We start from the raw sequence: 24038 nt of genomic DNA on the forward strand, positions 1-24038 counted from the left end.
CACTTGTGTGTGTATATACAGTACAGGCTATGTTGTGCTCAAGTTGGTAGTGAATTGGGGAGAGGTCATTATGACCAATATTTCCGAAGTGCAGACATTTTCAAACATATTTTCAGTTCTAACATCCACACAGGAATAAACCCCAAAGGGCCACCACTGTCTTTACTCCCTTGCTGCAATATTCAGAACTGCCTGTGGAACAAACCCTGCATGAAATTGGCATACTCCGCATTTACAACACAATACAGAATAATATAAGTGCTGTCATGCTACTGTCCTGCCCATAGGCTTGACCTTCCCCTTAGTTTATCATTGTCTTAGTGAGCTAGCGCAAGGCCAGTTGAGGCCCTCTATCAGGGAGGGCAGTTCAAAGGTTAACCAGGGCTGCCATCTCTGTATGTTGATTAGTGAGCAGTCATTGTAAAGGTTATTTCTGTGCGTGCGTGTTTGTGTGTCCGTACGTGCTTGTCCTTGTGTGACTGCCTTGGGGCTAAAGCATGTGTTAGTGCTGACTGTGCTATAGAGCCAAATAGTTTCAGAGCATGACTGTGGCAGCCTCACGGTTCACACTGCCTTTGGCTATGCTTAACCCTAAGGTGAGGGGCAGTGGAGGGCTTGTAGTGTGCTTAAAAAACCAGCGGCTGCCCTCTTTGGGGTTCCTCTTAGGCTGTCTGCATGCCCCCCCTCCGCCAGTCGCTATCCTCCCCCTAATGGCCTATGCTGCCCTGCCTGGTTGCTGTCCAAGGTCAAAATTCTCCTCACCCCATTGGCTAAAAGACCCTCTCTCCTAACACACATCACACTACAGCTATAAACACACAATTACAGCAACATCCCCTACACTTTTGAGATTGTTCACTGTCATTCACATACACATTGAGCTATTTGTTTTAGGCCGTTATCTCTGATTCCTTACGCTCAACATTCAGCATAAAAACACAAACAAACCCTATGCTTTGTTATCCACTGACTCAGAGGCAGATATGTTACTAGGTTGCACATGTCTGTCTATGTTGTGAACGCACCCTAGAAAACTGTGGTTTTGTCTGTGTCATGCTTGTCAATGCACAGCTGCAATGCAAAGCTATCAAACGCTCTATTTCTGGACATGTAAAAATTAGATGTGGAAGTCTGTTTGGGAAAAAAAAAAATAAACGAGATGGCTAAAACTGGATTATCATATCAATCATGCTTAGAATGAACATCTTGTTTCGATTCTCTTTTTTTCAAATTCGTCAGTTCAGAAATTATTTGATAGTTTTGATGCAGTGTTAATTGACCTGTTGAGTCATTTTAATTTGATTGTGTTATTTTGTGGGATTGTGGCTGCCTATTGTGTGTAAAGAAACATGTGGAGAAACATAACATAAATTCATTAAAAAAGATGAAATGATGGACAGATATATTGAGCCCCCCCATTCTAATTGCTTAGATGGAAGTCATATCACGAGAGGGGAGTAATATAAGTCAACCTGCAGCTAACTGGGAGGTCAGTTCTTTACATTTCTTATCACATCTGCCTCTGATGGGCTCTGTCTCCTTTGTACTCTGTATCGCTGCACACTGCTTTTTTCCCCACTCCCTTCTTTCCTCTTTTTCATCTCCACTCTCTGCCTCAGGGCTTAGATGTATATGTTATCTAGCCATGTTTATGTTTCAGGAAAGGGAGATGCCAGGACTTAAGCCCCAGAGCGCATGGACTCACAGTGGCTGCAGTAGTCTAACCTGTGTCTTGATGCCATGCTTGTTATTTACCTGTCTACCTTTTTTTGTTCTGTGTGCGTTTGTGTGTGTGGGTTTAATTTCTTTGGCATTTTCTTTTGATTTTTGAGACAATGTGATTTCTGATGCAATTTTTGCTTCTGTAGCTGTTGAGGCCAGATTGAGGCTTAGAGAGGTGTGTGTGCGGCGTGGGCAGATGATGAGTGGTTTTCATGGGCTTTCTCTGCATTTGTGTATGTGTGTGTGTGTGTGTGTCTACACAGCGGGCAATGATGCGGTTCTCGGAGCTGGAGCTGAAGGAGAAGGAGGGCGGCGGTGTGTGTGTGTCTGCCCCGGCAGCAGGACGGGAGCTGGCAGACGGCCAGCGCAGAGAGCGAGTGCTGGAACACTGCCAACACACCACCCGGCAGGGAGAGAGGGAGGGTGAGTAACCCAGCACCACACACACACACACACACACACACACACACACACACTCTCTCTCGTAGTGCACGCCACACACACACATACACAGCCACTCTGCAAATGAACACTCAGAAAGGGACACACACACAAACAATAGGTGCGCGTACACATTCACATGCACTTGCAGCAAATGCTGAGGCAAGACCGGGTCACTCTAAAAAAAGACTCTTCCACTCACATTCACACACACACACACACACACACACACACACACACACAAACACACACACACACACAAACACTCGCTTCCACAAGCTAGGGAGCGCAAGCGAATGAGCGAGCAAGAGAGACAGAGAGGGGGAGTTTTATTTTCAAGAAGCCTTTTGTGCTTATCTGCGCGGAGAGACGATCGAGAGGGAGGGCAAGAGCAGAAGGAGGGGCAGAGATTGCGTGAGTGCGCAAGTGAGAGAGAGAGAGAGAGAAAGAGAGAAAGCGGGGGGAGAGTTAGTGGGTGAAAGCGGATGGGAGAGCGCAACGGAAAGAGAGGGAGGGAGGGAGGGAGGAAGGGGGAGGAGGGGGGATAGTTACGTTGGCTGGGAGCCCAGCTGTGTGTTGGAGCGAGGCCGCGGCTGACGTGTGAGCCTAATTATGGCATGGAGAGAGACAGAGAGGGAGAGGGAGTCGGGGAGAGAGGGGAAAGGGGGGTAGAGTCACGCTCTATGTGAGAAGGGCGTGGTGCGGTCATGCCATGGGGGAGGACAGAGAAGAGGGGTGTGGGGGTGTGGGGGTGTGTGGGGGGGGGGGAGGGGGGTGAGGGATGGGATTCGCCATGCGCAGCGAGTGCGCAGGATGTTTTCTTGCCTCTCCTCTGTGGAAGTGCGAGAGGCTGCACTGAACCGTCAGGCCACTGGCTCGGCTCACATCAGATTAAAAAGTCTTTACCCCATCAAAGTTTTACTGCCTGTCTTTAAAGCAGAATAAAAGCTGGCTGGTGTTTAACTGGCATTCTCCCACTGTCAATCCCCCACCCCCTCTCACCCCCACCCCTTGTTTCCCTGCTCTCCTTCTGTCTGTCTGTCTGGTTTGTGGTCTGTCTGTCTGCATTCTCTCCCTGTGTGTCTGCCTCCCTTTCATCTTCTGTTGCTTATTTTGCCTCTGCCCACTCTCCCTTCCCCGTTTCCATCCAACCGTCTCTGCTCAGGTGTTCGACCGGCTTACACAAACAACAGAGTTCCAGTCCTTCAGAGGTGTGGGGGCCAGAGGGAGCCTTTGTCCCCGGGGCAGGGGGCCAGAGACAGGGCCAGAAGTGCCAGCCAAGGAGGGCTAAAGGATGGAGCCAGAAAGGTGGGGAGGGAGTCTGAGGGAGCTTATTGCACACCCCCCACCTTGACAGTGGGAAAAGGCCACCCTGAGGAGGCGGCCAGTCCTGGCTTTGGACCCACCAGGAAACGTCTGCTCTGCCCCAAGGTGGAGCATGAGGACACGGAGCAGGAGGAGGGAGAGAGGGTGTCCCACCCAGAGAAAAGAGCCAGGATTTCTATGGGTGAGAATTTTTTTTGTACATGCCTCGTCACTTGCCACATGCCACTCCCATTTTCCTCTAGTCATCTGCTTTCTGTGCATCTCTCTAATTCTGCCCACTTTTCCCTTCATCTGGTGTGTTGCAGAGCCCAGTCTTATCCCTTGTTCTTTTTTAAAAAAAAAAAAAAAAAAAAAAAATCAGTCTATTCCCTTTGTTGCTTCCTCCTTCCCAATCAATTCCACCTTAAACTCACTCCGTAACAACCCCCGCTCTTTTTCCCCCTTCCCACTCTCTGTCCCATCTTTCGCTCTGTGTGGCAGCCAGCTCAGAGAAGTGTTTAATCCTGCCTTTGAGAGAGAAGCGAGGAAGAGGGACAGCCATTCTCTCTCTCTTCTTTCAGCTCTGCCGTTCTTCTGCTGCGCTTACCCACCCTCTTCAAAGCTGCTCTTTTCTTCTCTTTTCATCTCCTTTCTTTTTTCCCTCATCTGTTTGGGTTTCCTTTTTTTTTCTGGCATGCGGTATCGTGCTTGCTCTCCCCGGCACAGGCAGACGAGTCAAATACCCGTCCCCCGTGAATTTCGGGAGGGGGGGAGGAGGGGGGAGGGCTCTCCCTCTGCTTCTCCAGTCTTTATTGCTTTGTTTCTCTGCCCGACTCTTGACTTCTCTCCCCTCGCTTTCCTGTGTGCGTGTGTGTTAAACGTAAGGCTTAGAGGGGGTTTTATGAGCCATAAGAATGTAGTGATTAATGCCCTTTGTTCTTTGTGCTCAGTTGTCTGCAGGTCAGTATGTATGAATGTACATACAGTACTTTAATGTGTTGAGGAAAGTGAGTAATATCTCTGCAGGGGGGAACCTTGTATGTCCACAATGTTATCTCATAGACACTTAGAAGAAAACTGTTATGGTTTAAACTTGCCCACAATGCATTTCTGAATATATCCCACAGGTTTTTAATGACTTGTATAAAACCAAGAGAGACCTAGTCTTCGAACTGTGGTTGACACATTAAAACCACTACAGTTGTTGAGCTTTAAGGTTTTTATCATGACCAAACTGTTCTCTGCAATATAGCTGTGCGTGTGAATGAGAGATGGCAAATGACACAAATTCTGTTATGTTGCCTGCAGATGAGCGCGAGCAGATGAGCGCTGATGAAGAAGATGACGACGAGGTACGGAAGCTCAAAGTTCGCATCGAGCTGAAGGGACTGCGACTCAGCAAGCCCGCCGCCGGAGCAGCTTCACCTGATTGCTCTCAAATCAAACAGGAGAGAGCATGGCCCCAGCCACGAATGGTAACCCCGACCCAGGGTGTACGAGAACGAAAGATCAGGCCCGGGGAGCCAGAGGACAGAGCCTCAGCGCAGAGAGCCGAGATCAACAGGAAATGGGGCTGCGAGAAGCTACTTAATGGTAGGAATGCGCCGCCAGCCGCGCAAACCACGGCTGTATCTCTTGAGTTCAGCTAGGGTAACGGAAATCTATCTTTGGCTCACGTTTCACTTTCTTGTTGAGCGGTCTGTCTTTAGGGGATTTCCCGGGAGCCTTTGGGGAGGGGGCAGAGGAAATGAGGTAGGGGATGCTTCCTTCTGCCAGGGGACAGGCTAGAGAATCAAAAACGGGACCGGGGGACCAAAAGCTAAAATCCCCCCACCCTGTGGTTTTGGCTTTTTGTTCAGCTGGTCTACAGCGCTCTGTGAGAGCGATGAAAGACTGAATGAGGGAAGTGGCTGGTAGAGATATGCGTGGGCAGGTGTAGTGTGACTAATGTCTGATCAATGATTTTTCTTTTTTCCCCTCAAGACCAGTCACAGGGAGAGAGAGGGCGGGGAGTGTGTGTGTGTATGTGTGTGTGGGGGCTGACTTATTAAAAACAGGGCTTTCCCTTATTCATGTGCCCAAACTGAGGCAGAGGGAGGCACAGAAAGAGGAGAAAATAAGAGCAGGAGAGAGATTAAAGGAAGTGAATAAATCAGGGGAGATTTTGGTTTATGTTTCCTGCAGAAACCACAGGCCTTGATTGGCCACTGAAATTTTTTTTTTTTTTTTTTTTTTGCCTTCACCTTTTTAGATAACATCACCCTAGCAACAGCCGTGTTGTTACAATGAATGTTTTTATTCCACTGAGTGTCTGTCAGGGCTGCAATCTTTCCTTTTTCATGTTGTTTTTTCTCAGGATTCCACTAATCAGATAAAACACATTCATCTCTATTAAGAATCTCATCTTGTAAAAGGCCTTTTTTTTTCTCAACAGAAGTTGCATAGAAAGTGCTAGCACTTTTAAACACTTTCCTTCTCATTGGTTCCCAGCCTAGGACTGATTTAATGGACTGTTTATTCTAAAAGTTGTATTGTAGCACATTCACAAGTAGTTTGAAATGCTTTGCAATGATCCTCAGAAAGAAATGTTTTTCCATTAAGCTATTAAACACCATTTTGACATTGTGGTTTCAAGGGCAGGTTTTTATTTTTTGTGTAAATATGTACTATAAGAGGCTGAAACGAGACAGGTGCCACATTTGTTTAAGGAGATTACTCATAGCAGTGTCCTTGCTGCAGTGAATGAGTGCGCACAAGTCACTATGGGGGTTTTTATGCGAGCCTGTGTTGTGCGTGCAAATGTGTGTGCGAGTGTGCAGGTTATTTTTTTTATTTATTTATTTATTTATTTTCCTGAGTGAGCAGGCATGCTGCGCTCCCAGACAGCTCTATGCACTCATTAATAAACCAACAGAGGGTGAGAGATGGCCTTGCAATACCTTCCCATCCTCCACTTCCACCGAGCTCGCACACTATCAGCCGCTCACTCTGCCTCCCTCTTCTCTTTCTCCCCCCCTGCTACAGGAGCAGCTACTTCTCCCCTTCCCCCCGGCCAGCTGAAGGACAGAGCGCACCCGCCGGGCCCCTTCTCAGGTGACCGTGGCCTCAAGGAGCCCAGGAGGGGCCCTCCCTCTCCGGCCCCAGAGCCGTCCGTGGGAGGCACCCCTCCCCTCAAGCCCCGTCGCCATAGTGACACTGACAAACCCAAGGGCAAGCGGCCGTGCAAGACCAAACACACCAGTCAGAGGGAGCGAGAGCGGGAGCGGGAGAAGAGAAAAGAGGCCACACCTAACAGTCCAGGCCAGCCTTGCGTGGCTGATCTGGGAGCAGCTGAAGATGACAAGGTGAGTGCTGATACGGTGTCTGGCTGCGATAGGGGCGTCTGGATGTTTGCAGCAGCGGAGTCTGTTTCAGTATGCCTGTCGGCGCCTCTGATTATGCAGCTGGGAGAGGGAGGGAGGGCGAGAGGAAGGAAGTATGTTTACAATGTTTAGAGGGCTGCTGGAGCTTTGACCTCCTTGTGCCCTTAGTGACTCCCTGCGGAGCGCCTGCGTGCATGTGTGTTTGTCTCTGGCCTTAATTGTCGAACGTGTGTCATCAGCGCTGTTTTGTGTGTAGATACGTGCCAGGCCTGTGAGTGTCTGCGTGTTTGTGAGCATTCCTGACATAACAACAAAACCCTGGAGCAATTATACATTGTGCTCAGCGCCGAACACAAGGCTACACATACACACACTCCTTCGCTCACACAGTGAGGAATGTGGCAGCCATGGTCGAGCGTATGAAGTGCTGGAGTTCAAAAGAGGGGGGGAAAAAATGAGCATGGGGAAAAATTGAGGGGGAAAAAAAAAAAAAAAAGGCTAGTTGTTTTCCGCCCGCGCTGCTCTCCTCCCCTGCTCCTCCTCAGCCTGACAGCTGCTTCGACATGGAATTCCACTGAGAGGGCACGCACTTCACACACACACACACACATACACAGAGGCAGGCAGGCAACTCCCTCTCTCGTGTGTTGCGCTCAGAGGGCTCTGTTGGTTTAGCGGTTAAAGAAAAGTGCCGTGCCAACCTGCAGTGTTTGGGGCGTGAACAGTTGGTGGGAAAGCTCTTTGCGTGGGTGTGTTTTCAGTGATACATAACGTGTCTTCCATACACAATAATCATATATAAACACAGATGTTGTAAATTAAAAAAAAGAATCTGTCTATACTTTATGCTATAGGTAGTATATAAAAGAGGTAGTATAGAAAAAGTCATGTGAGGATAAGAGAGGAAAAACAGCAAGCTTTATTGAATATGAATGAAAACATTCATATACCTGCTTATACGCACACCTGCATTTCCTTGTGTGTGTGTGTGTGTGTGTGTGTAGTCTCACGCATGTGCCCTTGAGTGTCCATGCGTGTGTGTGTGTGAATGTGTGTCCCGTCTGCTATGTGGCAGCGGCTGTAACACTCTCCCTCTCTCACTCTCTCCACAGCTGAGTGAGCAGCGAGGCGCTCCGAGGAAGAGAGCCGCCTCTCCTAATCATTATCCCTGCTCTCCAGTCAAGCCCTGCTCCCCCGCCGCGCTCTGCCCGCCCTCCCTGCAGCCCCAGGCAAACGGCAGAGCAGGCGGTGTCCCACCAGAGGCGGCAGGGGTGCACAGGACCCCCCCTGCTGAGCCCCCTGCGGTGCGTCCCATCCCACCGGAGGCTCGTCGGCTGATCGTGAACAAGAACGCCGGAGAAACTCTTCTCCAGAGAGCTGCGCGGCTAGGCTACGAGGTAATGGGCTTCACTCAAAGTCGTCCTCCCTCCTTATCTTTTTCTTTCTTTTACACTTCATCATCTCATTTATATCTTTCTCTCTTCTTTAAATTGAGCTCATTTTTCTCTCCCAACTTTGTTCCTGTCTGTGATTCTGGCAGACACAGTTCTTATTTTCACAATTGTCTTTCTGCATCTGATTCTTCTCTTGCATCTGTCCTATTCTTCCTCTTTCTAGATCCCTCTTTTGCTTTTCTATCATTTCCTTCTATTTCACCCTTACTCACGCTTTCTTCTCGCCGTGCTCCATCTTTTTTCCTCCTCTTGCCTGCTACTCTCTCTTTCTCTCTCAGGTTTCCGCTCTCTCCCTCCCCCTTCTTTCCTCTCAGCACTCTCTTTCTCTTCCTCTCTTTGTGACTCAGATTGTCGTTGGCACCCCTCCTCCTCCTCCTCCCCGCGAGCGCACACACACACATACACACACCCCCCCCCTTTCTCTTGCCTCGCTCCGCTCTCACATCTCATTAATTTTCCGTGAGGCGAAGTGTGACACACACTCACACACACAGACACAGGCACACACGCACGCAAGTGCGTGCGCAGACAGCATGAGGGATCGGTGGGATCATTATACGGAGACTGATGCTCGCTGCCTCTCTAGCATCGGGACTTTTTTCTCTTTCTTTGTGTTTCGCTGCCGATCGTTCGCTCCTAAACCAGATCCTCTCATTCTCTGCACATACTAGAAAGGATGAGACTGGTGTGTATTCTGCTGGATCTCTCAACTCCCATTGCTCTGAAAGCTTTTAATTAAAGTTAGATGGCCCTCTGTCTCGTTCTCACTCATCCCTTGTGTTTCTGTTCGTGGGCCTAAACGTTCTCTTCCCTTGTTGACAGATTTTACAAATTGATTTATTGATCCAAGTGGTTTTAATGCCACTTGAGCTGCATATTGTGCTGTGTGTGTCCACTCTGCTGACTTTGTGTTTGTGTGTGTGCGTGCGTGCGCATGATAATTTTTATCACCAGCAGAGGTATCTTCACAGAACTGTAAATAGGTGTGGGTATCTTTTGTTCCTCATTAACTGGTTGCTTTATGGTTGTGTGTGTTTGTTGTACACGTTTATGATGATGAGGTGTGTGTGCGTGTGTGTGTCCGTGATTATGTGTGTATGTGTGAGTCAGAGTGGGAGAGAGCAAGAGTGTGAATGAGAGGTAAGCACTGGGAGTATAATCGCGTTCTAATGGCCCTCTAATGTGCCGTGGTGACTGTGGTTAGCAGTGGCGGCGGCTGTTTTTCTCCCTCGCTCACTCTCTCTTTCTCTCACACACAAGCACACACCCTGAGACACACACACACACACACACACCGACACAGGGTGCAGCGCAGCAGCAGCAGGGTTCAGTCAGCCGTGCTGGAGAGAAGCTGGCTCGTCTCTGTGATTTATGCGTCTCTCTCGAACGTTTTTTTCCCTCCCTCTCCTTTTTTTTTTTTTCATTCCCCCTTCGCATTTTTCCCTTCCTGCGCTCCGCGTGTGGAGAGGGAAAGAGGGAGGAGGTAGGAGAAAACCTGAGACTACACAAACAAGGCGCTGACCGCTGTGCAAACAACACCCCCGCCTTCCCCTTCCCCTCCCTCTCTCTCTCTCTCTCACTCTCTCACTCTCTGTCTCTCTCTCTCTCTTTCTCTCAGGAAGCTCGTCTCTCACTGCCTGTGTGTGATAAGCCTGGGGCAGACCCCTGGGGCTCCCACTCACACACGCACACTCAAACACACAAGGACGAGCCGAAGAGAGACACACCAATTTATGCATACTGCCTCACACACATACACACACACACACACACACTCTTGCATACAAGCCTGTAGACGCACAGAGCGCTTGTCTCACGCTGGTGTTTTAGCGCCGCAAGCTCTGGGCTTATCACACACAGGCAGAGAGATATGAGGGCCTGAGAGACACAGGCACGCACACACAGCTCACATGCTGATTACGAACAAACGTGCGCGCGCGTGCACACACACACACACACACACACACAGAAACACACATACAGAAATACAAGTTATGGCCCAATAAGCACACGCACAGGCATCCTGACGTGTTCTTCTCCATATGCTACACAGAGCGACGACTCACTGCACTTGCTGCTGTCGCCCACCCACACAGACCTGCACATGCAAATTCATAATCACCTCATGAACACACAGAGCTTACATGCTGTTGTATGAACACACACACACACACACACACACACCGAAACGCGCACGGAGAAACACCCAATTTTACTCAGTAAGCACATGCACTGGCATCCTTGCGTGTACAGACCTGCACATGTGAAGGCAGAATCAGCTCATGCACACATAGACACATGCATGTAATTCAACACGCGCACTATTCTTTGCCATTCCCGATGCCCGGCCGACACTGTGCATATTTCATGTTCGTTTAGTTTTGCGATCCGTGCCTCTGCACATGAAAGCCCACTCTCTCGCTCTTCTTCCCTCCCTCGCTCCCCTTTTATTCTCTCGCTCTCCCTCGTCTGACTCGCTCTCCGAGCATTTGAAATGGTAATGAGGAGAGATTCTGCGGATGTCTTCATCCCTCTCCCTCTCGTGCCGGGGCTCTGGGCCCCTCAGCTCTGCCCATTGAAAGCTCAGATAAAGGTGCAATCTGTCATTTATTCTCCTCACATGAATCACTTCTGATTTTCCTTCTCAAATCCATGTATGATCCAAGCAAATAGAAAAACTGGATTGCATTTTAAGTACATAGTCAGACCAGCATCTGTGATCACAGAATTAGGAGAATTGCTGCTCGTAGAGGTAAAGTAAATCCGCACTGACTCTTCTTGTAAGGTTTAACCTTGGTGAACTTTGACACCAAAACTGGTGCTATTGATCAATAAACTGTCTTGACAGTGCTGAACTTTGAGGGAGATGAGATCATGGATGTATTAAGAGAACTGAATACAGTGTTCCAAGATGGCGCCCCGTTCATTCTGAAAGTTGCTCACCGGGCACATTTGGTGAAAAAGTGTGTCAGGGTCAGGGTTGGTATACGCACTAAAGTCCTCCTCCAGCCAAGCCAGTTAAGAGAATGAACGTTAAAGACTTCCTCTTACAGACTGACTTCTGGCCGCCTGCCTGTACACGTGGATGACATGACAACAATTTATTGCCAAGGCTATTTGAGACTTATCAAATTTTATTGGGCCTAATAACTTAAATACTAATACAAAGAGTCACCAAAGATTTTCGTCATGTGTTTCTGCAATATAAACTGGCCACTATACCAAAATCATCTCACAGCTCAGCACCTTTCCTGGGAACTTGATGGAAGTACAGAGTCCAGAATAGAGGACACCCATCATTATTAGCCGTGTGGTATGATCTGCAGTCAGATGGGACAAAGTGGTCAATAAAAATACATTTCTTTGAATTAACCGTTTTTGAATAATTGTCCACTAACTGATAGTTTTGTTTATCATTTGGTTTGCATGTAGCTGATGAGGATTATAGCTGGTTACCAGTTGAGACTGAAGGTATTTATTATGAATGTATATTATCCATGGGCACTGTGATTATCCCTTTTAGCGTCTTTATTCATAAGTTTGCTAAAAGCACGTTTGTGCATCAGTGTCAGATTAATTAACTGCGTGAGATTATCCTCTGTTGCCCCAGCACAGCCATTCGAGAAGAGTCTGGCTCTTACACACACGGTTCACTTGTTTAGGCAAGCACTAACTGTACTGCTTGGACTGTTGGCTCGTCATTGCACAGGGAAAGCCACTCATGCATCACCTGTACATGTGATACGCATATATATATATATATATATATATATATATATATATATATATATATATATATATATATATATATATATATATATATATATATATATATATACATATACATATATACATATATACACGCGCGCACACACACACACACATCTGTTGTATGCGCGGAGCGTACAAGGCAGCGCTGCAAGGGGTTAAATGTCTGAGTGATGCATTGATTGCAGGCGAGCGCAGGGAAGCATTCTAGAGAGGGAGATTAGAGGACGGAGGGAGAGAGCTAGAGAGAGGAGGGGGGGAGCAGTGTCTCATTTTACTGCGGAGGAGTGTCTATGTGTGTGTGTGTGTGTGTGTGTGTGTGTGTGAGTGTGTCTGGCGGGAAGCCGGGGCTCTCGTGCTAAGCTCCTCGCTCTCTCCCAGCGATATTAAACACGGCTCCGGAGGTTTAGCGCTACACCTCCTCCACAGCCACACACACACACATACACACACACACACAGAAACTCGTCAGTGGCACAAAAATACACGTGTACGCACGTGTGTGCGTGCTTGCGCGCGCGCACGCACACACACACACACACACACACACACTTAGGCAAGCTGCATATCAACACTCTCTACCCGTCAGTCTCTCTAGCACTTGCTCTCATTCACTCACACACGCAGACAGACACACACACACACACACACACACACACACACACACACACACACACACACACACACACACACACACACACACACAGCTAGTGGAATCCCCCAGAGGGAGCTTCGGCACAGCGCTCCTGAATCTCTCTCCAGCAGGCAAACAGAGTGTTGGCAGCGAGTGAAAACCAGTTGGAGCGTCATCCACCCCCCCCCCACCCCCCACCCCCCAGCACCCCACCCACCCCTCCTCCCCTTTCTCTTTTTCTCTTGCACTTCTTGCTCACACTTGCTCACTTCTTTTCTCCCGATCTTGTTTTCCACTTCTCCCCCTTTCATCATTGTCTCTCCTTTCCTCCCTGGCTCAGATCGTCCTCTGTACCACTCCTATCACTACACCCCCCCCCCCCCCCCCACACACACACACACACACACACACACACTCACCCCCCCCTCCTTTCGCACTTCACACTACCACCCACTACACCCCACCCTTTCATCTCTTGTTATTGTCAGCTGCAGCCCAGAGGACAGCCCCAGCAGATTTCATCCACAGATTCATTTATCTGTCATCTGTTGGGGTGTTGCCTCTCGCTTCTTCCCTTCTTCCGCCCTCTCTAGCCCTCTGCTCATCCCTCTGTCAGTCTGTTTTCTCTCCATCGCCTGCCTTTCCTTCCTCCTTCCTCTCTCAGTCTGCCCTTTGCTAAAATGGAGAGAGGGTGAGAGGGAGATAAACACTTGGACTAGACGGAGGGCTAGAATTAGCATAGAAATGGAAGTTTGGAGTCATTCCCCAGGTTCAGATGAGCAGCTCTCGGCACAGGACTGTTAGAAGGACGGCGCATGAGTGTGTCTAAGTGTGCAACTCTTGCACACGCATATAAATACAAATATATTAAAAAAAATATAGAAAATTAGGTAATTTCTATTTGTTTGTTCATGGGCCTGCACATACTTCTGCCAAGTTGCATGTCCAAACAGACACAAACATACCCGCAGTGTTGAAACACACACTTGTCAGAGTCGGACATGTCCCGTATCAACACACTGCCGGGCTGCTCTCTATCTCTGTTTCCTTTTTGTCACTGTTCCAGTCCAATAAAAACCAGTCTGACTACTTAGTGCTGGATGCCCAACTGTCATAGCCCTAGACCAGAGAAAACGTTTCCAGCTCTTGAGCACCTCTATCAAATCTCTTTGTTCCGCTTCCATTATGCTGTGTTCAGAGCCCAACCATCGTAACTGGCTGCCACAGTGGCGTCCAGGCCCAACCATGACACACACACACACACACACACACACACACACAAATACGTGCACAAGCACAATCTGGCAGGCTAAATACAGTTGAGTCACACTTGGTCTCCTCAATGTGTTTTGGCGCCAGCTCCAGTATTATGGAGCATTTGTGTGTGAGTGTGTGTGTGTGTGTGTGTGTGTGTGTGTGTTTGTCCGGCTCAGGAACACACTCAGTTCCTCCTTTCCCTAATTTTTCTCCCACAGGAACTGTAAAGGGAACAACTGTTTGCGTATGAGTCTGCTCTGTCTGACTTGGGTATTTGGTCTTGTATTGCTTGGGTTGTCACCACACGCACATCCACACACAGACACACACACACACACACACATACACATAATCTCACACACTAAACCTTCGTCCCTCTGCGTTGGCTCTCTTTAGGAGGTGGTGCTGTACTGTCTGGAGAACAGAGTATGTGAGGTGAATCACAGAGACTACGCTGGTTACTGCGCTCTTCACGAGGCATGCGCCCGCGGCTGGCTCAGCATAGTCCAACACCTGCTGGATTACGGGGCCGACATCAACTGCAGCGCACAGGACGGCACCAGGTAAATAAACACGCTCATTCTTATGCACGCACAACCACAGAAACCTTTGCTTGTATAAACACATCTCCTACGCACAGAGCAAACATGTGGCTTTTTTCTACAAGTCCTCATGGGGCGGGTCAGGGCTTAGTCATCAATTATGTGACCTAAGTTTGCTCATAGTAAAATTTCTGTGATTGATTTTTTTTTTTTTTTATATTTACTTGGCAACAGCAGCAGTTTGACAGATCAGCTGCAGTTTTATGTGGAAAAGGCTAGTGCTTTCATTGTTGTGTTATTAAAGCCTACGGTAGGGGGTCTGTTCAAGGGAACTGTGTAGCAGGTCTTAAAAGCAGTTTAGCTTTTATTAAACTACTACCAGATTTATTTTTTTATTATGGTAAACAGGTAAGATCATTGCTAAGAAGGATAATAAGCTTATAAATCTATCAATTGCATTTTATTTTCTGCCCCACCAGGTCAGAGTTTAGGGGAAATCTTAATGGGTAAAATATTTAATGGTACAATAAATAATGCTTTTAAGTTTCAATGAATGGCAAGTGTTGCCCTTAAAAGTATCATCTGCAATGCATTGATTCTCATCAGTGAAATTCTTAAGTAAAATGCACATGGAGAAATACTGGGGACAAAGTGTTTTATGGGAAATCACTTATCAAAATATCACAGTTACTTGATGCTACAAGCAGCACCTTAAATCTCTGACTGCCTGAATAAAAAGACAAAATTTTACTTTAGTACAAGTATACATAAAATATTGCCAGTTCTGCTACTCTATCGTTAAAAATGAATATCTGTGTGTGTCTAGACCGATTCACGACGCCGTAGAGAACGACCACCTGGACGTGGTGCGAGTCTTGCTGTCCTATGGAGCCGACCCGACCCTTGCTACATATTCTGGCCGTGGCCTTCTCAAGATGACCCACAGTGACAGCATGGAGCGCTTCCTCATGGGTAAGATCCCAAATGGGTTTAATTATAGTCATAGACGCTGTTTAGAAGAGTTCACGCGGAGTGCCAGGGATTAACAAATACAGAGATTATGAGTTACAGCCCCAATCCGACTAGAGTATAAATCTGTGCATTTTTGTGAGAGCTGACATAACTACTCAGGGCAGTTTCTTCTCAGCTCCAGTCATCAGGCTCACTCAGCCTCCGAACTGAATCTTATTAAGCAGAAACGGTAAAATCAAAGATGATTTCCTGGCTATAAAAAAAGTAAAGACTAGTGGAGAAGAGGATGTTTACATTAGTCAGGTGTCGCCTAGGAAATGATGTCCATCAGAAATAAAATTAATTTGTAATTATCCAAGAATTGGAATAATAAACTCCCATGTACTCAAACGCAGCAGTTACACAGCATGCACATACAGCATTCATGGATTAATTATGGTTTTGTTGAGTTTAAAAATAGACAATCAACAGACGTATATAGAGAATCCCAAGTTTCAAATCTAAACGCACCATAGATCACTTAAAACCTCCAAACATCTCTGTACCCTGACGATTACTGCTTTTATTGCCTCACATTTATAATACATTTTTGTTATGCATTCAGCTCTTTTGCAGTAAGTGCAGCAGACAAAAAAGTTTCCTCCCCAATGCAGACAAGCTGTAATGCAAAAGCCAGGATGTTTGAGTATTGAATTTGGTTTTGACCATAAATTACAAAATCCCAAATGGTAGAAAAGTAGTAAATGAAAAGCCTAGAAGATAAAAGTGTTTTTTTTTTTATACAGCAGGTACGCCAGAGAGTGGATATTGAAGAGGGGCAAGGGTAGATTATTGAAACGATCAGTCAGCAACATCCATTTCCCAAATGTCCCAGTCTTGGCTCATTCACTGTTCGCTGTTCTTTCAATGCTATGACCTCTGTGCAACCTGTTGATATGAATCCCTCCTTGTAAATCCTCATCCTTCACCTCCCAACCGCCACCAGACATGTCAGTCTCTGTCATCCCATTTCCCCTCCGGCACCCTCCCCCCCCTCTCTCAACCACCTGTTAGACAGGGAGTTTCAGCCCGCCGGGGTGCGTGCTGTTGCCTCTGAGCTCCTCTATCTGGTTACTTAGCAACGCCAACTGTGTTTGCTCAGCGTACGTGAGGAAATGGGCTTCGCTCTGGCTGGAGACTCTGCTTTTGTATGCGTGTGTGTGAGCGCTCGAGTGTGTCTTTTCACAAGGCTGCCATGCTAGAGTCTGACGCGGTCTATGTTTGGGGCGTGTGTGTTGAGAGGGTTCGTCTAAATGTTTGCAGTGAAGCCGAGACAACACAAATGAGCCTGTGTTCTGTGTACAGTAGGAGGAAATGAAAGCATGCACTTGCATACACAGACACACACACACACACACACACGCGCGCGCACGCAAACACTTCCTCCAAAGCCGGCTGTTTAATATTACATGAACAGCTAACTAGTTAAAACCAATTACCTGAGACACATCAGGGAAAAAAAGGAGACAGACGCACGAGGAGAGCTCATAGGAACGAGGCGACAATGAACAGGTGTAAGTTCACGGTCGTCAGAAGGGTGAACAGGTTTAGTACGAACGGGAGATTTATATGTAGACAGCTGGAAAGATGGTGCTGAATTCTGAAAAGAGCGTGGATGGATAGATCGATGCCTGCTAGATTGACAGAGCGGGGGGGGGGGGGGAGAGGGAGATGGAGCACCGGAGAAAATGAGTGAGAGCGAGCGATTGCTGCCCTCCCTCCACCTGGTCCCACTCATCTGGAGGCCGTTAATCCCTCCAAACACACGCCAGACGCCCCACGCCTCAGCACTGGCACAAAGCCCGGCTCTCACTCTGTGAATGTGTGTTTGTGTGAGTGTGTGTGTGTGTGTGTGTGTGTGTGTGTGTGTGTGTGTGTGTGTGCGTGTGCATGCTGAATACACACTTTGCTCTCGCTGTGTGTGCTTATCCAGCTCCCTCTGCTTGTTTGTTTCCAGCTCGCCCTGTGTGCGCGCGTGTGTATGTGTGTGTGTGTGTGTGTGTGTGCGAGCGAGTGAGCATGCACACGCAGCAACTGTGTGTGGTTCTTGTTTGATTCCTGGCAGCCGTCTGTAGCCCTGGTCTGAACAGAGCCAGCTCTAACCCAGCGGAGACAGTCGCTCTCCTCCCCCGTGGTACAGCCGCTGGCCCCTGACCATCAGCCCTCCACCCCTCCCCTCCTCCCTCCTCCTTCCTCCCTCCTCCCCCAAAACATTTGCTCTGTTTGTTTCTCTTTTCTCTCTTGACACTGCCCCTCCTCCTCCTCCTCTTCTATTTTACTGTGCTCTTTATCCATTTTTCTGCTGTAGTCTCCAAGGGCAATTGTATTTGCCTCGTTGCCTGTCCCTTGGGCTCAGGCTCTTGAATAACATGCTTCGCTCCTCTCCTCTCTCCATAGATTATTTTGCTGACCTTCAGGGCCGCTCAGATGACGACCCAGGCCTTTATTGGGAATTCTATGGCAGCGCCGTATGTGGTGAGTACTGATCAGCGCTGCGTGTGTGGGTTTTAGTGCTTGCAAAGTCTTTATTTTCTTCTGTGCCATCAAGCTCAAAGTGAGATGTCCATACATGTCAGAATTTTATTGGTTACATCCCTGCATGTTTTATGATAATGTGGATGCTCATTAAAAACGATCCATTTGTAATTTTTTTTTTTTTATTGTGCGCGTTTCAGAGTCTGGCGAAGAAGGTGGTGTCTACGACATCCTGGCTGATCCGCCAGGCCCAGAAGATGACGACGACGATGACAAAAGAGAAGTGTTTGAGTTTGAGTTCTCTGACCGACCTCTGCTGCCTTGCTACAACATCCAGGTGTCCCTCTCCCAGGGGTGAGCTTTCACCACAAGAGCGCACACGCCTTTTATGTATACGTGTCTGCCTGTCTCTTGGCTCTCATTCCTAAACACTGGTTGTTTTTTTTTTTTTTTTTTTTTTTTTTTTTTCTTTTAGGCCAAGGAACTGGCTGCTGCTGTCTGATGTGCTTCGCCGGCTGCGGATGTCAGCTCGCGGCTTCCGACAGGCCTTCCCTCATATGGAGGTGGTGACAGTGGCTGAGGCAGAGTTTTACCGGCAAGCGTCTTTGTCGCAGCTCTTCTCCTGCCCAGAGGAGCTGGAGAGTTTCCAACCAGACAGCAAGGAGCTGCTGGATCTGGTCGAAGACAGTGCCGAGCTGGCCGCCCTGCTGGGCTCCACGCTAGAGTGTCTGGACGACCGCTGGGAGCACTCAAGGGACAAACTGAAGGACAAAATCAAGGCCGTTGGGCTCATCCTGACCCCTGGACCCACTAAACACTGACCTTGATCCTTACCGACTGCAGTTTGCTTCAGAACCGACCCAGGGTTATGATGATATGCCTTAGCCTGACCCGTAGTTCCCGTGCTTCGGCCTTGCTCTGGACCAGCACTGGTGCACTGTACAGATGAACTGACCTGCTGGCTGACCAGGCTGCTGAAACATTTCCCTGTGTTAACTGAGGATCAAGTTTGAGACTCAATAGACTTAATAATGGTCTTATTTTTATAAATTAATATATGTATAAATAAATATATATATAAATATATAAATATATATATTAAAAAAAATATCAAGAGATTTTTTTCTTTCAGATGTTGCTCACGACTCCTCTCTGAAAGATTTTGTATGACAACAGAGTATAGTTGTGTTGTCAGCAACTGGATGGAGTGTGTGAGCGCGCAGCACATTGTGCATGTGTGTAGCTGTACAGGATAGTACTGAGACTGTGCTATTGAATGTGGTATTTGTGTTTATAGGAAGCACATGATGTCCTGTTTTTTTTTTTTTTTTTTCTCTCTCCTCCGACTTCAGCACTAGCTTAAGCCCGAGGGGCTTTTTTTTTTTTTTGTTGTATCTTTCTTTTTTTTTCTTTGTTCAAATTGTGCTTCCTGTTTAGTCTGTAATTTAACATGCAAAACTACAAAATTGTTTGTATAATAAAGTTTTAAGATAATGTTGATATTCACCCTTTGGCAAAGAGCTTGTATATAACAGTGAGGCTACTGCAGTAAAGTAATTTTTGGTGTGTTCATTTTTGTTTTAACTTTGTAATTAAAATATCTCATAATTTGTATTTATATTTTACAAAAGAAGTTGCTTTAAAATAAATATACAAACTGCAAGATGAAACACGTGTTCCGATCCTTATTGTGTCAGTGTTGAATTCATTTGCACTTTGAGAGTGAAAGTTTTGTCGGCTGCCTGTCAAATTGAATCTTTTTGCCAAATTATATGCAACTACTGCATGTCACTGAGTTGTGAATACCAACACAATCCCATATTGCCATCTCTTGGAATATTTCTGTATTGTAGGTGTCATGAAATTTATATCTGTAGCCATGACGGAACAACTCGCCAACTCCCAGTTGCTGCCTTGGTCTGCTGAGAAGCTTGTGGCTTGCAGCGCCCTCCAGTGTTCACAACTATAAATTGAATGTGAATTTATTGGGGCTTCAGTGTTAAATACCCACGTTTATGAAGGAGTTGATGTTTGAAACTATACCTTTTGAATTGTATTGGCATGATCACCAAAATTTAAAAAGCCACAATGATTATATAATTATTGAATATTTCAATCTATCTGCATCAAGGCAGGATAACAAGTGGGCCCCATGTTCACTGTGTCAGTTTGTCACAATATCTAAAAGATAAATGTCATAGTTATTATTAGGTTCCTATCTACTCCTGTGGCCCTGTGTCAAAACATAGTTTTAAAGGATAAGCGTGGAGATTTTCTATGTTTTCTTTGGCAACAAATCTCATGAAAAGACCAAAACCAACAATGACTTGATCCAATTAATAAATGTCTGTTTAGCCAAAGCTTAATATAGCTCCTTCCTTCTGTTTCCAGTTATCTCAGTTGTTGTCCAAAATCTATTAAAAACACATAAATGAGCCACATTGTTGCACTGGGTGACATGTTCCTTTATTACAACTAGCATGAGTGCTGTAGTTTATTTGAGTTGATCACACATACACTGTCCTGCTGCCATAAATACTCTCTAGTGCACAAAATCCACAGCTTGAAATAGTCCTGAATAAATACATAATTTATCCCTGTCTGATGAAAATGACAACACTAGGCTCTTTTTAAAAAATGAAAATACATATTTGTGACTTGTTTTTATGCTGTCATAGGAAGAAATTGGCTTATGACTCATGCAGCTATTGTGGACAATAACAAAACATTTAGAGTATCACCAGCCTTGTCCTTGAAGAGGTTTATTTTTCATTTGATATTGGACTTTCATGGTATATATTTTTGAAGAAATTCTGTTTCCTTAAATCACAACAACCTATTTTGAGACAGGGAAAACCTGGAATCTCTGCTTGATATCAAAGGGCTCCAAGTGCCCCCAACTTTAGAGGGTGACTGGGTAGTAAACAATGCACAGCGAGTGGGAGGAGTGATGGTTCAAGGGGACTCACTGGACTGCCTCATGGCCCCCTAGTGGGTTAATCCAGCTATAGTCTGCATCACATCCTGAATTTTCTTTGAGGGTATAGATCAACCTTGACCTTTTTACACATGAATGTGTCCAATCAGGCACTGATGATCTGGACCTGAGTGGCCATAAAGGACTGCCGTAGAGAAAAACACACCAGTCTGGAAGGGTCTGAAGAATGCACTAAATGAGCAGCAGTGTGTCAGCATTACGATCTGGCCAAGCTTCAACAAAAATGATGACTGAATGAAAGTACATAGACTCCAAACTAAATTCCCAACTGCCCGGCCTCTGCAGAGCGGGTGCCAGGCCAAAATTCAAGTGGGGTTTTGTTGATCCACACAGTGACAATGGAGCTTTACAGAGGGACATGTGCAATCCAGCCCTTCAGGCCATAAATGAATCTCTGGAGAAATGCTCTGAAGAAAGAGGGAAAACTGATTAAAATCATCTGGCTCCAGGACGCTCTCAAGACTTTCTTTTTATGTCGAAAAGATTTCTAAAAATGGGCAACATGAATGCTCGTTTTTATTCAGTAGCAAAGAGTTTTGCAGAGTGAAGTCAGAGATTTAGCTTCTCTCTTTGTGCTGAGAGGTAAAGGTTGAAAGGTATCCAGGTAAAGGTCATGGAGTGACAAGATGCTGTCAGACAGCTAACTGAGATGCTGAAAAAGGAATTCAGCCTTTCAAACCTCAATCTCTCAGCCCAAATGCTGAAATCAGTGTCATATTCTGAGAGGGAAGGTGCAGGAGGGTCACAATCGAGAGCTTCTTTCATCCCTCTTTCCTGAACAGCACAATGTAATTTTAGAGAGAAAGGCTTGGCCATAAGCCTCTAATTACCAGCTATCGCGGGTTGTAAATGGACCTCTATCCAGGTGAAAAATGGCTGTAAGTTGCTGCAAGGCACACATATACATATAACATTACACTGTATGGTCATCACTACTGTGAAATATGTTTTTTACTCCTCATAATTGTTAATAAAATGTACCTAAATATTTTCTTTGTGTGCCTGTTCCCTTTTGGTAGTTATTGTGTGGCTCATGGGGTTTTTCAGCATTTTAACATGTTATAGAGATATGTTTGGTAAATTAACTGATGTATGACATTTAAATATTCCTAAAAATATTGTGGAAATACTGTATTTTTAAGAATATCAAGTTCTAGTTTATCTGTGCAAAAACATGTACACTCTACAGTTGCTTCTCAATCCGCATAAAGGCTCTGAAGGAATTTATACCAGACAGTTGAGGCCACACTCCTCAACCAAGGAAGTACTCAGGATGATGTTTTATTTGATTATTTCTATCAGAGCATCAGAGCATTTGAACTAGAGATAGATTTGAGCCCTTAAAATACTGCAGCGAAGGTCTTAGGTGGTTGTCCTAAAGTTCTCTTCTGTTGTTTTGAAGTGGCCTTCATGAAAATTCACAGGTCTTCTCTCTCACATACATTTTTGGTTTACATGTTATTGCTTTGTGATAAAATAAAGTATCCTTTACATTTAAAAGAGTGTTTGTGGCATACTGTATGATTGGCATGGTATATCAAAAAAATATACGTTTTCAGGACCCAAGTGAGAATATTTTTTGCCAATTATCTCCAGAAAATAAAAAAACAAAACAGATTCCATTGGGCCAGTGGAGAAACTCAAACTGACATAATAATGAAATTAAACAGGTTTATTCTGGATGTCCGATGAACACTCTCATAACCCCTGGGAATTTGTGTGGTAAATACACTAAAACAGCACTTGTGCATGATAACTGAGGAATTTACATCTTGTGAATTGCTTAAAAAAAAAAAAAATCACTCAACATGCCTATGGGCTACCACTAGAGACAAAGGCAATCAAATAAAACTATATCTGGATTAAAGTGTGGCCACTACAAGCCATGAACACTGTAGTGCCATATGTTTACAATGCCATTTGCAAAGCTCTACTACAAATACTTTCAGATATATACCACCACAATTTATACTACCTCATATATAATGCAAGATTGTACATCAGTTGACATTTTTCTTAGCTTTTTATTTAACTTTTTTTTTTTTTTTTTTACTGTATTATACTACCATATATTTTTATTATACTGTGCCTTACTATGTGTATATACTGTGTCTGTTTTACGCCATATATGCCCCTTAAGCCGCAGCCCTCCTTTCGTTGTATGTATGCCTGTTCAATGTTTATTGTATGTGAATTGAACTGAACATGCATAAAACACGACAAAACATAACATCAATTAGGCTATATTAGCTAGTTTGATTGATATCTCTACAATATATCACCATAGAACTCTCAAGAAGATTAAAGTAGACTATCTGTATAACATCTTTTTTATTGATTATGTAGAGAAGTGCTCGTGTTCCTATCTATTTTTGATCAAACGCTGTACTCATCTAACTGGCGTCTTCAGCTGTCCCGTCGTTCTTTGCGCAGAGCGTCGTGACGTCAGGTCAGCTGATCTCTGCTGTAGAAAGGAGAAAGATGTGGCTCACAAACTGGCGAAGGATGGCGGCTGTGATCTCCGCGGCGTTTGTCCTCTGTTTCCTTGCCACCACTGGTAAGAAATGTGCAACGATAGATAATGATTCGCTTTAAAGAAAAAAGCTTTTCCCCTTTTATGAATCTAATATGCCAGGCTCATGTATCGTATTTGCGGATGACAGATGGCTAACCTAGCTAGGGATATCGTTAGCATCGCCGTGTAGTTTAACGTTTACTGATTTACTCTTATGTTCGGTGTGATATTGTCATATATGTTCACGATGATGGGAGATTTGTAATGCAATCTTGCTATAGTGGCAGTACAGGATCATTGGTTTGGTTTGGTTTAATAGCAACAAGCGGGTTAGCAGCTGAGGATCCTTTCGGTAGTCATTTTGCTAACACTTAGCAAAATGTCAATGCCAGCAACGAAGATGAGGCTGTGGTTTTTTTTCCTCTTCGGGTAAAGGTTAATAAATTCGTCGAGGTCACAAAAAGCTGAAGGAAGAAGGTCATTTATTTTATTCCTAGTAGCTGGTTCCTAATTCACCGCAGAGTGGTGTGTCATGTGACAGACTGTTCCTCTTT

The 24038-nt window shown here is 45.8% G+C and overlaps 1 protein-coding gene across 2 annotated transcripts in view; it reads left to right on the plus strand.

Annotated features, from left to right (window-relative positions):
* The window catches only part of LOC122991959 (BCL-6 corepressor-like), a 33821-nt gene extending 14194 nt beyond the window's left edge, over window positions 1–19627 (plus strand). Inside the window, exons 4-14 of one of the 2 annotated variants that reach the window (XM_044365441.1) lie at window positions 1433–1489; window positions 1986–2145; window positions 3329–3670; window positions 4777–5061; window positions 6493–6812; window positions 7943–8227; window positions 14340–14506; window positions 15312–15457; window positions 17894–17971; window positions 18172–18325; window positions 18447–19627. In XM_044365441.1, the coding sequence (XP_044221376.1) occupies window positions 1433–1489; window positions 1986–2145; window positions 3329–3670; window positions 4777–5061; window positions 6493–6812; window positions 7943–8227; window positions 14340–14506; window positions 15312–15457; window positions 17894–17971; window positions 18172–18325; window positions 18447–18792 (2340 nt within the window). In that variant the 3' untranslated portion in view covers window positions 18793–19627. The remainder of the gene's footprint in view (window positions 1–1432; window positions 1490–1985; window positions 2146–3328; window positions 3671–4776; window positions 5062–6492; window positions 6813–7942; window positions 8228–14339; window positions 14507–15311; window positions 15458–17893; window positions 17972–18171; window positions 18326–18446) is intronic. The other variant, XM_044365442.1, reaches the window with a different exon arrangement.
* The last annotated feature ends 4411 nt before the right edge of the window (window positions 19628–24038 follow it).

The sequence above is a fragment of the Thunnus albacares genome, chromosome 11 (assembly GCF_914725855.1).
Source record: "Thunnus albacares chromosome 11, fThuAlb1.1, whole genome shotgun sequence".
NCBI classification, from domain to species: domain Eukaryota; kingdom Metazoa; phylum Chordata; class Actinopteri; order Scombriformes; family Scombridae; genus Thunnus; species Thunnus albacares.